Source organism: Salvia hispanica, chromosome 4 (assembly GCF_023119035.1).
Source record: "Salvia hispanica cultivar TCC Black 2014 chromosome 4, UniMelb_Shisp_WGS_1.0, whole genome shotgun sequence".
Taxonomy (NCBI): domain Eukaryota; kingdom Viridiplantae; phylum Streptophyta; class Magnoliopsida; order Lamiales; family Lamiaceae; genus Salvia; species Salvia hispanica.
Genome location: NC_062968.1, coordinates 34,031,217 through 34,045,324, shown reverse-complemented (window position 1 = coordinate 34,045,324; position 14,108 = coordinate 34,031,217). Strand labels below are relative to the sequence as shown.

Sequence of the window (14,108 nt, the reverse complement as noted above, 5' to 3'; positions counted from 1 at the left end):
TGATTCTACGTGTATACCCCTTCCACCGTTCTTGAATAAGGTTGGATCTAACAAGTGCGATTTGTGTGTGCAGTCTCAGATCCGGCCGCTGAGCGAAGGGACCATACTCTAGCGAGGACATAATCTTGGGTAGTCGACTTTTTCGTTTTGACGCTTTAATCGATGAAAGGGGTAGAAGAAGGACACCAGACTCCCTCAACTATTGTTGTTGTGATTGTCGCTCTGTGACTCTCGGAAAATTTGGATTCTGGGTCAGTATTTTCATGGCCGGGTTTGTAGATTCTTTTTTGGATTGAAGAATCTTGCTGATGAGGAGAAACAGAGAAACGGTCGTTTGATTTTGTCAAGCTGGGTTGTAAAGATCAATTTTTTATCCATTTTTCTTCAGCTCTATTTTCTCTTTGGCCATTATGAGTTGACAAAAGCCCTTTAGCTGATGCAGAAATCTATGTGTATACCCCTTTCATCGTTTTTGAATAAGGTTGGATCTAACAAGTGCAATTTGTGTGTGCAGTCTCCGATCCGGCCGCTAAGCGGAGGGGGGGGGGGGCACACTCCAGCGAGGACATAATCTTGGGTAGTCGACTTTTTTCGTTTTGCCGCTTTAATCGACGGAAGGGGTAGGAGAAGGAATTACACATATTCGTTTGAATGCATGGAATGGGCTTGCGTGTTGTCAGCCAAATATGGAACACCGAACTCCCTCAACTATTTCCTACTTGAAGGGACCACCTGTTTTAATTAAGTCAATATTAATTTCTTACTTTTCCAAATAGGAAGAAGCGAACGAGCCATTAGTGACTTTTGTGCGGATTTAGGTGAAACCCAATTGTGCGTTCATAGAGCATACTCTATAATCTATTTTGGTTATTTTCTCCCTTGAATTTGATAATGGGATTATGGAGATGCTCTCTGAGAGATTCACTTTCATTCTTTCTTTCTCTTGTTTTTAACAAGTCGAGTGATTGCCAATTCTTCAAATGGGCCAACGGAACCAATAGCGACTGTCGAAAATAGCAAAAAGATAAGTTGCCAAATAAGTCCGAACAACTCAAGGAAAAGTTGAATAAATATCGAATCATATACTCCCTCCGTCCGCGAATAGGAGTCTCGTTTTTCCATTTTAATCCGTCTGCGAATAGGAGTCCCGGTTCACTTATACCATAAATGGTAATAGGGTCTCACATTCCACCAATTCATTCCAATCACATTTCATTTAAAACTAATATATACAAGTGAGACACATATTCCACTAACTATTTTTCAATTATTTTTCTTAACATTTCTTAAAACCCATGCCACTAAGGAATGTGACTCCTAATGGCGGACGGAGGGAGTAAAAGTTAATGAAGCGAGATTTGAAAGAGATGAATTCGAAATTGCCTGAACAGTACCCATCCGTCCCTAATAATTTGTCACCATTTGACATGACATGAGTTAAGAAAGATAATAGAAAGTGGGCTAAAGAAGTTAGTGGCACATGATTCTATTTTTATATAGCAAGTACTTCATTAGTTTTATACTTAATAAAATACAAATGAGAATAAGTTAGTGGAATATGAGATCCACCACCAAAATTGATAAAAGTGAAATATGACAAAATTTTTAGGAATAAATAAAAATAGAAATAAATGATAAATTTTCGGTAACGAATACTGCGAACATTTACAGCTTTAGCCATCGTATTTAATCCTATGTGAATGATAGTATAAATGTAAGCAAGAAATCATGACTATGACGAGTATGACGTGTCTCCTGTATCAACTAGTATATAGTATGGAGTACTTATTTGATAAAGTATTTATTTAAGGAAATAATTGGAGAAATCAAAGAATTCCAAAATGACAAATGACAAATGACATGTCGGCACAAGCACAGACTATTCGACCCATTAACCCAACCCCGATGATGATCTCCCCAACCCCACACCATCTATATGATCTATCAATTAATTAATCCTACCATCGCCTTTCTGGATATTCTTTTTACTACTAGTATTTCATTTCATTTGATTCATTGCTTCTTGGCGCTTCTTAATTTCCGGTCCAAGCAATCGCAAACCCTAACCCCCCTTTTCCTCTAATTGCTTCCCATTGCCATTTTGTCCGAGGTTGCACAATTATTGGGATCCTGAGGATGATTTTGATGCCGCACTGAAGTAATCGGTCATCGCTACCTCTTTAAAGGATGTGGTTTTCCTTTTGGCGATCCAGGGATAGACTGTCGTTAGATGAACTCAGGTACTTCTTTACAAGCTGCATATTTTTATGCTACTTTTCGTTGCTTTACTTGTGATTTCTCCTTCTTCGGATCGGAATTAGCTTAGGAGCCATAGGATACCTTTTGTTGAACGGATGATATCTCGTGGAGTAGAAATTTATGCTTCTGTTGCTCAAGTGAATAGAGCCCCCTTAGACTGAGCATGAAATTAGATTTCTTCCCGAAAGTGACACCCTTTTAGGGACCAAACTATGTTGAGATCTGACGGTGAAATGGTAAGATGCATCTCCTCTATCCAATAGGTTAAGAGAATTGATGTCTTTGTAAAAAACCTCTGTTGAGATCTTTCAAAACAACTTAAGCGTCTTCCTTCATAAGAAGGAATGGATAGGTGGTTTGAATTTGTTCTTTGAGGATGCAAATCCCATGTATATCCCCAAAGAAAATGGTGTAGTATATGCAACTAGTGTACCATGAAAGCTTATGTTTAATGCCTTTTTGGCATGTCCTTGACTTGGCAAACTAGACAGTTTGTGCAATCCTAATGCATAGTGACTCATATATTCTGCAGAAAGAAGCTTGCAAGAAACGTTAATCTTTTGGCTTAGTTTCTTATTGAGGGTATTTCTGTTTGGATTTACTTTTTTATGCATTAAGGCATAGGTTATAGCTTATCTTTTCAAGGAATAAGATAAGACTAGATGAAATGGGCTTTAGGAAATTGTACTTCTTTGATTTATCTTAGAAATATACTGAAGAATTATGGAACACCGAATATGGGATTTACACAATGGTTGGACCCCTTATTTGGTGTTCTGATTCTTGGGAAGCTTGGAATTTTAGATGTGGAATCATAACTGAGGTTGGCATTTTGGTGCTGTGAAGGAAGTGAGTATAATGTTTAATTAAAGTAATTTAGCTGTATCAGTTTAAATAATTTTACCCACCAAGCTTAGAATGCATCATCCCCATGAGCTTAAGATGATTTCTTTGTGTTCTGTCTGATAATATGGCTCTCAAAATCTCCGTCTTTTATTTCCTTGTGTTTGTTGTCTTCCCCAGATTCATTGTTGATCAACTGATAAAAGTTCAAGCCGTGAATGAGGTTAACAAAGTAAGTCATTGTCTTGCTCTCACTGTTGGGTTTTCCAGATTCTGTTTCATAACCTCATCGTTATGCGATACATGGCCAGGAGTTTGTCATTGAGGCTTTGAGATCTATTGCGGAGTTGATAACATATGGTGACCAGCATGATGCTGCCTATTTCGAGTGGGACTTCAATCCATTGTGTTTGATATGCTCATATATCCTCTTAAAGTTTATACCATGTTCTTTTTCATTCAATTCTTATCACTTTGGTACCTTTTAGGGTTTTCATGGAGAAGCAGGTCATGGGCGAGTTTGTACGCATATTAAGAATATGTAAATCTCTGATCGTCTCACGCCAGCTATTGCAGACAATGAGCATAATGATCCAGAACCTGAAAAGTGATCATTCCATATGTAAGCTCGCATAATAACTTCTGAATCTTAAGCAGCCATCTTTTCCAAGTCTGTCCAGCTCATGGATTCTCTAAGAAGTTTTTCTTTGCATATTGTGCAGACTATATGTTTAGCAATGAACATGTTAACTACCTCATTGCATATCCTTTTGACTTCAGAAACGAAGAGTTGTTATCTTACTACATATCCTTCCTAAGGTGTGTTATAAAATAGCTTTCTCTTGCAGTTCTTTTCAACTACTTGGTATATGTTTTTGATTTCTGACTTTGGTTTTGCCACTGCATCTGGACTGAGAAGAGCGATAAGTGGGAAGTTGAATAAGGATACAATTTCACTCCTTGTTAAGACAGAAAGTGTAAGTTTAGGAGTCTTTTACTAATACCAATGGCAGTGTTGTTTTTCCTAGCACCTTCTCTGTAATTCAGTTGTTGTCAGTTGTCACTTGTTACAAGCATGGATTGAATGATGTGCATATGCACATATCTTCAACCTGGCCTTTGAACTTGATTTATGAATCATCTTTTATATTCTATTATTCTTAGTTGATTACTAGTATCCACAATTTTTACCATTTATTTTGTATAGAAGAGTTTTGAACATAAATGCATAATAGTTACAGGGAGTACCTTTGGATCAGTTGATCTGGTAATCCATTGATAGAAATGCTAAAAGCTTATCTTTCTGTTGCAAATCTAAGTTCATTGATTTAGTTAATTAGTTGACCTCTAAATTGAACACTTGTCTGAAGTATGTTTAAAGAAAGTTTAGAGCTAGGTGTATTTCTCCACAAGCTCAAGTAGACTACCAAATCAATTGTAGCATTAGATAAGCTAGGCCTAGGACAACTAAACCCAGTATAAATGGGTTATGCTACACTGCGCATCTTACTATTTTCGTGCATATCAGAGTGTGCATTGTTAGTAATTGTGGTGTCACCCTGGCCTTCTCATCTTAGGAACTGGAAATAAAAGGAAAGTGAGTATCTTGATTCCACAAGAGATTTTCTTTTGGAAATTGCCTTTAAGAGTCTTGCATCTATTGAGTAGAATATAGTTGAGAATTTCTAAAGAAAACTGAAATTGAAACAGGCCATTGATGGCTATGTTTTCAACACCTGTGCCACGGCCAATTTTGTCTTAGTAAATGTGGAGCAAAAAAAATTGAACGGAAAAAATTTACTCCATGTTACTTTCACATATCTCATTTTCTTTGTTCTTCCCCCTTTTGTTCCTATTGGGTTTAGGAGGAAGTAGTTGATTTCCCCCTTTATGTTGAGGCGATACGGTTTGCATTTCATGAAGAAAGTATGATCCGAACTGCTGTTCGTGCTTTAACCTTGAACGTTTATCATGGTGAGTTTTTCTTAGTTTGACTTTGGTTTCATAACCAATATGGTTTAACTCACAATGACCCAATGTATTAAACAATAAGCTTGGACTGATTTGCAGTTGGAGATGACACTGTAAATAGATTTGTATCCAAGGCCCCACATTCAGATTATTTTGTGAACTTGATCGAATTTTTTCGAGATCGGTGTATCCATTTGAACTCAATTGTTTCAAATGCTAAAATGTAAGATGCGGAATGTCATATTTCCCTATGATTTTTTATGTTGTTGCTCACATGAATAATTATTTCTTGAATAGGAGCCGAAGTGCAGAACTTTCGTCTTCCATTCTTTCTGCTGTTGACGAGATTGAAGACAATCTCTATTATTTTAGTGATGTTGTTTCTGCTGGAATCCCTGATGTTGGGAGGTTGATAATGGACAAAGTTCTGAGGATTCTGATATTTCCGCTGATCTTCCCATCCTTTAGTAGGACTGAAGCAGTCAAAGTACATACTCACCACTCTCTTCATTTTCCCTAATTTATGTGTGTTTTAATTTTCTACGCTTCTGGGAATTGTTATGAGCTCTTTATATTTGGTTGATTGCTGGTTTTATGGGTCTATATAAATATTTTTGTGACTATCTTAGTCGTATACATGCAGGAATCAAGTCTTGGGGCTGTCACTTCTTTATATTTACTTTGTTGCATTCTGCGCATAGTAAAAATCAAAGATCTGGCAAATATTGTTGCTGCTGCTCTTCTATGTTATCCAGATATCTTTCCTGAGAGTTCGGAGGCTAAGCTCAACGGTAATCTGCCGAGCCATGCTTCTTCAGATGTACAAAGCCAAAATAATGACGCAAGCAGTCAAAATTCTGAATCTGACACCGGAAATCATACACCTCACAGTGCATTCAATCATAACTATAGCAGTATGAGATTTGCTCCGAGGTATTTAATCCTTTTTTCTCACATATGGCTTCGTTTATTTATTAGTGATTTTTTTTCTCAAGGCATTCTTGCATTTGATTGCTGAGCAGCTCTTCCATTGAAAATGTTATTTTTGATATAGATTGGTGATCTCCTGTCAGTCTGTAGTTGAGTTTAATGTTAGACGATCACTGGGATAGGAACCTATGTGGCACATTGAACATGACTCTAATGTATGCCTTCTGTAATTATTGCATTATTTGGAAGTAGTCTTGTAACTATCAGGTAGCATAGCGCAATAGAGAATGATGATCCCCTGTGTCTCAATCTTTGTGGGACTGAAGTATTTTAACTATTTCATGACTTCAAATCAATGACATGGATTCAGGAAATTCAAATGAATTGCTGTTACCCGTTTAAGTTCTTAGAGATCCTTTTCCTTTCCAGAGTATTGCTTAACATGCCATCAATAACCAGTTAACTATATTTGCTGCCACATGATGCTTTTGAAATATTGGCATGCTCACCCATTTGGTTTTGTGCTTGCTGGAGAGATTACTGGTCATGACACTGGACTCTTAGTTATAGTATTTCATTTTCTCCATTGTTCCTCTAGCTGATTGTTTGGTGAATAATTGCTGAATAAGGTGGAATGAGTGATAATTTGTTGCTACAAATTTCTGGTTTAATCAATGAAACTTACTGAGATATTGCTAGCCTTCACTACTGCCAGAAAATAAGAGATTTGCATGGTACCTTCTGCATTAAACTCTATTATGTTTATTTGTGCAATTGTACAGGGAAACTTTGCTTTCATTTGTTGTCAGTGGAGATGAAGTTCAAGTTGCTGGCTCCTTAAATGTTCTAGCAACATTGTTGCAGACAAAAGGTCCTACAGCTCAGATTCTCTAGCTATTGGCTGATAAACCTCATTAGCACTTAACTAACTTAATCTATGCATTTGCAGAACTAGACGAGTCAATGGTTGATGCTCTTGGCATACTTCCACAACGCAAACAACATAAAAAGAAACTGCTGGTACGCGGTTGGTAGTATTATCCTCTGTTCTCTTGACTAGTTGCCTAGTTGGGAAATATTAGCCAGTAGCATGCATAATATGTGCTGCTGCCTGCTTTTATTTTGTTCAAGTTACTCATGGTGATATAGTCTTTTACCACTGATAGACCAGCAAGTACGTGATGTGCACATTTCAGTAATGCCTGCTTTCTTGTGTGCCTACAGCAAGCCTTGGTTGGGGAAGATTCTGCAGAAGAGCAACTTTTCTCATCAGAAGGTGCTAAGGTCAAAGATGGCATTAGTGGCGAACTTGATCTCTATCTGCAAAAATTGAAGGTATAGAAAGTTTTACGTCTGCTTTTCCTTGTTTAACTTGTTTTTTTCGCTTTCTTGAGTGACACATCAATGTTTGAAAGAATGAGATAAACATCTTTTTTCAAGTGATATAGTATTTAGCTCTCTGGAGTTGGATTTAGCGACTGCCTCCCCAAGTTACTTGATGCTTGAGAGCGCTGAGAGCAGTTTTGCTTGCTTGTGTTTTCCTATTGATAAAAATTCTAATCAGTTTATTTTAGACATTGTTTCCACATTCTCTTTATTTTTCTTGACTTTGCCTTTTAGCTTGATAAGTTCTGACATCCCAAGGGTCAGAGCAGTGGTATGTATCCAGATTCCAGTAACACTTAAAATGGGAAAGACTCATACATTTGTGATGCTCCTCTAATGTGATTCTAGTACTACAAATCATTTGTTGGCATCAAAGCTGGCTAGACATTCAAGTTATGAAACATCATGTCATGGTTTGGCATTTGAAACCATCATCTGGTCATAAATCTAAGTTCAGACTCTGGCTGCTATTGTCTATTACTTTTAAGTCTAGTGGATCAATTTAACAAGGGATATGAGTGTAATAATGTTCAATCTTAATTTTATCAATAGTATACTCCCTCCATCCCATAAAAATATGTGCACTTTCCATTTTCGTCCGTCAAACAAAAATATTGCCATTCCATTTTTGGAAAGTTATATCAATTTAATAATGTAGGTCCCACTATCCACTAACACTACTTTAACTACCATTCTCCTCCTCTCTTACTTTACCATACCATTCTCCTCCTCTCTCTTACTTTACCATACCATTCTCCTCCTCTCTCTTACTTTACCAATTTTATCTTAATTCCCGTGACATGCCCATTGCCCATATTTTTATGGGACGAAGGGAGTATAACTTATCATACCTTGTTACGTCCAGCAGGAGTATGCTGGAATTTCATGTGCACACCCAGAGGTTGGAGCGAGTCCTCGCGTGCATAGATTTCAAGTATGTACTTTTACATCCCAGAAAATAATATTTGTTGTGTGTGCCTATATATTATGCCGGTGTCATAACGTGCTAGGGCTCACTAGGTAGCATCCAATCTGGTGGGTGCAAGTATATTTTTAGTAGTGTCTTCGCCTCTTCGGGCAATAATCTTAATAATGAAATCATAAATTATATGCAGTCCATTTGGTGAATTTGTTAAATTTGCTGCTGCAAACAGATAAAGTATTCTGAGTCTCAGCCAGAAAAGTTAACTTTCCCTTGTATAATCACCTTGTATTTCCCTTTACATCCTGGTCTAATCCTTCCGAGGAGGCCGAATCAATTTACACACTTACGTGTATCCCTTGGTACTGCTTAATAAACAGTGAACGAAACTGAGTTTGAGAGAAGAATTCTTAATTATAAATTATATAATATTTTCTTGTTATATAATATGAAGGGTCATTGTTTATTTCACGCTTTTAGTTCAAATGCTCTTTTAAGTTTTAACGGATTATTGCTCTTTTAGGTACTCGATTCGTTGGTTAGTCTCTTCTGCAGATCAAATATCTCTGCAGAAACATTGTGGGATGGTGGTTGGCTTTTGCGGCAGTTGTTACCTTACAGCAAAGCGGAGTTCAACAGCCATCATCTTACTTTGCTCAGAGTAAGTAAGAAAATATGAATTTCAGTTTACTTACAGATGGATATCTGCTTGCCTAGTTGTGAGGAAGTTTTAGTTGTCCTTGGCCTTTTGAGACATCTTACATACAGTGCTATCTCAGAGCCTTGATTAGTGATAATGAGAAAACTCTCTTGAGTAGATCTCTGGAAAATGTTACTCTGTTGACATAACCATTTCCTGTGATATTGTTTATCCTACTTGTGGTATTCCTTTGGTTATAAGTGGAGTATAAACCATCAGCAAGTAGTTAAGTACTTAAGCATATAATGAGAGGTTCTCTGTCTGTAGGATTCGTTTCACCATTGCACTGCTCGTGTTCTAGAGGAGGCTAGAGGAACGTGGTCTGATTTATTATTGAGAGTTATTTGTGATGAGTGGAGAAAGTGCAAAAGAGGTATGCCATTTCTCACTTTTCTCCTATTTAACTAAGAATGATTTGTTTAGTTTTGCATATTATTCATGGTAAACAATCGATCTGTTCAGCAATTGAGGCATCTTCTCCGCGAAAAGATCCAAAGTGTATTCTATTGCCGCCATTCAAATCTGCCAATGACGGTCACTCTCTCTCTATCTCCTCCTCCCCCTGCATGAATGATCTATGAACATTTTTAGAAACATGCGTCTTATTGTTATTCTTCTGTCTTACAGAGCATGCATCATCTGAATCATCATTTGCTGCTGGAGAGAGAATGTGTGAAGCAGTGAAGGTTGTCCTTCAGTTACTATATTTTCATTAATATGAGGATAAAGTCTATAACATCTGCTTCAGTAGGCATAGAATGATGCACAAATACTATGTACTCTGTAGCACCTAGACCTGTGCTCACAAGTGTAAATGACATGCACTTCTGTAGACAATCATTGTATATTGTTGACAAATTTCTCATCTCCATAGGTGTTTGCGTTGCTTCATCATCTCCACATTTTCTCGCTTGGTAAAGTTTTGCCAGATCAACCTCCTGTATTCTGTTCTGTTGATACTCCAGAGAAGTCCAGAGCAAGGATTGCTGGTTTACGTCTTCCAGAACTTAAACCAAATGCTGAAATTAACCTTGGTAAATCAGATTTGAATTGCATCTTGTTTGTGGGTTTTCATCATCGTTCCTGGCTTTGCATTCCCAGAAGCGTCATAGGCCATATACGGACTGAGCATGCATGTGAATAATTTGTTGAGTCAAGGTTTTGATTTCACTTGTTTTCTTTTAATGGAATTGGTTTCTCATTTATCTTCAGTTGGTGCAATTCCTTGTCGAATTGCATTTGAAAGGGGTAAAGAACGCCATTTCTACTTTCTAGCCCTCTCTATGGGTAGCTCAGGTTGGCTTGTCCTTGCGGAGGAATTACCAGCGAAACCAGGACGAGGATTGGTACGAGTTGTGGCACCATTGGCTGGATGTAAGGTGAGTTGCTATCTCAAATAAATCTTTTACCCCATGATTAAAAATTAGTGTTTCAATGAATCATACTGAGAAACTGTAATAGTGAACCCTGTTCAGTAAAAATGGAGGGTTGCATGAGAGACGAGAGAAGCCTTCCCCCATCTTATTACTATGGCATGTAGGACAGGGTAAATGATCTCTTAACATCTGAAGTACTAAAGCTGAGTAGCTTTTCAAGTTGTATCTTTTTGTGCTTTCAATTACAGATTATGCACTTGGTATTTTATTTATTCATTTATAGTTCCTGTATAAGGACATACTGTTTCTTACCTAACACAAAATTATTGAACTTGAAGGATATGGCAGCTGCTTGATCCCATATTCACATGCTTCCCTTTTCTGTTTCAGCCAAAAGTAGATGATAAACATTTAAGGTGGCTGCACCTTCGAATCCGTCCTTCCTCATTCCCATTTACTGATACTGCTACGTATACTGCCCATGGCAAGGTAAAATCTAAAGCTTTGGTTGATGGAAGGTGGACTCTGGCGTTCCGGGATGAGAAATCCTGCAAGAACGCAATGTCCATGGTTGAAGAGGAAATGGAGTTGCAGAGTTGCATGGTGGAGAAAAGCCTAGAACCTGTACTCGAACTAGAACAAAGTACAGACCATTCACAACTGTCTGAGCATGTAGAGGATGACAACACAGTGTGAAAGCGGACCTCATGTTATTTTTTTGCGGAGGTTTCAAACGCTCGGTTAGTTTTCAGTGTCTCAGCCTCATGTATGTGAGTTGGTCCAAAGGAATCATCAGGTACAGAAATGTATAATAGAGCATGTAGTAGTTAGTGCCATTCTTTGTATGTAAATATATATCGCTGTGTCTTTTGTATGTGAGATTCTGCGACTAATTAATCTGATCTGAGGCAGCCCAGTTTAGATGTTGCTTCAACCTATTTATGAGCTTTTGTAACATTACACAGTTTTTCAAGAGCTAATAAAAGGGAAGTTCATATTTGTCGCCTTTTTCTCTAGCAAGCTGTCTGTCATTCTCTCTCAAAATTTTTGTTAAATCGTTAGCTGGGCTGCATAAAATTATAATCTCGACATGTTTAATTGATTTTGGACGGAAAGGAAATGATAGGTATCAAAGCGATGAGTATGTATTTATAGAGTTCCATTATTCACAAATCTAGTCTTAAAGATCGAACTAAGATCAAATTAGGCCCTTAAATCTAGATTTTAATGGATGAGATTAAACCATGTCTCATGAATTTCGCTACTTCATTATGTAAGCAATATACTTCAAATCAGAGGTATTTCGGTCAAATTACATCTAGGGTAAAAAAAAACTCAACGTTGTTTCTCCTCATTCACACCGCTCCTCTTCTTTCTCATCTCTCTCGCTCTCTTCTTCTCCAAATTGAAGTATACTTCTACAAATCGATGAATTTTCTTCCACAAAGCGACGAATCTTCTTCTACAAAGTGATGCTCATCTTATACTCCAAATCGACGCTCAAACGCTGCTTCTCTGCCAAAATCGACGACTCCATAACTTCCTCTTCTACAATCGACGACATCTCAAGCTGATTCAAGTCGATTGACCACAGATTCAAAATGGTTGACACATGAAAGTCGTCTACCGATAGTCGTTGATTAACCACGGATTCAACATCTCTATCCGTCGATTTCAACATCTCTATCCGCAAACTTCAACATCTCCATCAGCCGACATCCACATCTCCACGTGATTTGAAATAGTTGACACCAGAAATTCATCAATGGAAGGTGAAGGTGTATATTATATTGTTTTTCTGAACTTCCTATTTTGAAGTCTATGACTAAAATTGCTTCGATTTACTATTTCAGATGGACGCCGATTGCGTTCCGACAGAACGTTATGCCTCATGTAATACACTGTATTGAAGTTTTATATTTTTCAAAATTCTACTTTACTTCATACTTTTCTTACTTTGGTTTCTGATTTTTGCGTAATTAATTCATCAATTAGTGGGTAAATAGTTCAATTAGGGGTGAAATATAATCGTTTGTTGGTGGCTAATTCGCAGCGGGTCGACAAAGCTAATCTCGTGTGAAGTTCTTTTGCTGGTCGGCTTGAAGGTAAACTCATGGACTGAAGTAATAAACAATGCGATGAACTGCGTTGTGTGTATAATTTTGCAAATAATTATAATCGTAATGAACTAAATAACCTATCTGATGAAGTATTAACCTCATGTAATGAACTAACAACGATCAATTTTTTATTACTTCACAAATACTTTTGATATTTGAGAGATTACTCCATCCTCTGGCTGAACCTCTGGCCGAACCTCTGATTCAGGTAAGACACATTTGATTTTTGGCTTTGATTTGTCTTTAGGAGCGATTACTTCAACATTTGATTGTTGCATAAATCAATTACTTCATTGTACTTTTTATATTTGAGAGAAAATGTATAAAAAAATTTGGTTGTGTAAGTCGATATAGTTCATTTCTCGAGGATATTACTTTATTTCACGAGGTTACTACTTCATTTGATGAGGCTATTAGTTTGGTGCTTGATTTTTGTTTTTTTGATTGTATGTTGTTAATGTGTGTTTCTAGTTCATTTCTGGACTCATTTGAATTATGTGGTAAAAAATAATCTGCATCTTCTTAATTTGATTTATTACTTCATAATTTGGAGACATTGCTTCGTGGAAATCAAATCGCAAGGAAAGTTCGTCTGATGTTCGTATGAATTTTATTAACTGTGTTGTATGCATATTTTGCTAAGAAATAGCATTGAATGAAGTAACTAACTTATTTGATGAAGTAGTAAATTCATGGGATGAAGTAACTTTGTTGTATGCATATTTTGTGAAGAAATAACAATTGAATGAATCAACTAAGCTATTTGACGAAGTAATAACCTTATGAAATGAAGGAATATAAACTGGTCTGTTTTGTATGCATATTTTGCTAAGAAATTAATTTGAATGAACTAAATAACCTATTTGATGATATAATAACTTCATGGAATGAAGTAATATAAACTGACTTGTTTTGTATGTATATTTAGCTAGGAGTATACTTGTAATGAACTAAAGAACCTAAATATGATGAAGTTACAAACTATTTTAATGATGTAATATAAACAATGTTTCAAATGTTGAATTGTTGTTATGTGTTTCTTGTATACAGGTGAAGAAAACGCTGGGGAAAAATCCTTTAACTCACAGCTGGGTGAGAAATCAAATTGGAGGAACGAAATGAAGAGTTTCGGAGATGTAGTTGAGGCACGGTGACATGCTGATGAGGACATTTGTGCAGTCCGTCCCCATGCCTAACAAATGGGTGGTGCCTAAAATCACGGCGCAGCCCATTGAGATGTGTTGGTGTGTCAATTTTGGATGATTTCTTGTATTGGACAAGTTTGTGTTTTTTCCTTTTTTGTGATGGAGATTTTGTATTGGTTATGGGGTTTATATAGTGAGGATTATGTGGTTTACAACTTTCTCCTACTATGGGAATAGTTGACTATTTTGGAGAAAATTTAAACGATTTTAGTTCATGCACAGTAATAAACTACTATAATGAAGTAAAAAACTTCTGCAATGAAATAATGAACCTATTAGGATGAATAATAGGTATGTTCAATCTTGACATACGAATACGTCATAATAAAAAATAAATATTTCATTAATAAAACACTTTCACATAGTCCATTTGATTTAAATTCTGCCAAATATTTA

At 36.7% G+C, this 14,108-nt stretch overlaps 1 protein-coding gene and 1 long non-coding RNA gene across 9 annotated transcripts; both read left to right on the top strand.

The window, feature by feature from the left end:
- The first annotated feature begins 1,877 nt into the window (after window positions 1–1,877).
- Window positions 1,878–11,386, top strand: LOC125222429 (protein TRANSPARENT TESTA 9). 8 transcript variants are annotated; one of them, XR_007176556.1, is made up of 22 exons: window positions 1,878–2,240; window positions 3,283–3,334; window positions 3,414–3,490; window positions 3,591–3,724; window positions 3,825–3,921; window positions 4,022–4,079; window positions 4,968–5,076; window positions 5,173–5,296; window positions 5,371–5,560; window positions 5,717–6,006; window positions 6,786–6,874; window positions 6,953–7,023; window positions 7,228–7,338; window positions 8,255–8,323; window positions 8,835–8,972; window positions 9,279–9,384; window positions 9,474–9,545; window positions 9,639–9,697; window positions 9,886–10,045; window positions 10,224–10,390; window positions 10,473–10,557; window positions 10,877–10,967. XR_007176556.1 is itself a non-coding variant. In XM_048125033.1 (21 exons), the coding sequence occupies exons 1-21, from the start codon at window positions 2,188–2,190 to the stop codon at window positions 10,741–10,743; spliced, it is 2,244 nt and encodes a 747-aa protein (XP_047980990.1). In that variant the 5' UTR covers window positions 1,878–2,187; the 3' UTR covers window positions 10,744–10,863. The 8 variants fall into 8 exon arrangements, 5 of the variants coding, with proteins under 5 accessions (XP_047980990.1, XP_047980989.1, XP_047980987.1 ...); XR_007176555.1 differs by having other exon boundaries at window positions 10,487–10,557; window positions 10,778–10,917; XR_007176554.1 differs by having other exon boundaries at window positions 10,778–10,917.
- Window positions 11,387–11,513: 127 nt separating this feature from the next.
- Window positions 11,514–13,867, top strand: LOC125217737. The gene is made up of 4 exons (XR_007175795.1): window positions 11,514–12,159; window positions 12,241–12,280; window positions 12,441–12,492; window positions 13,558–13,867. It is a non-coding gene; the product is annotated as an uncharacterized LOC125217737 (long non-coding RNA).
- Window positions 13,868–14,108: the final 241 nt, after the last annotated feature.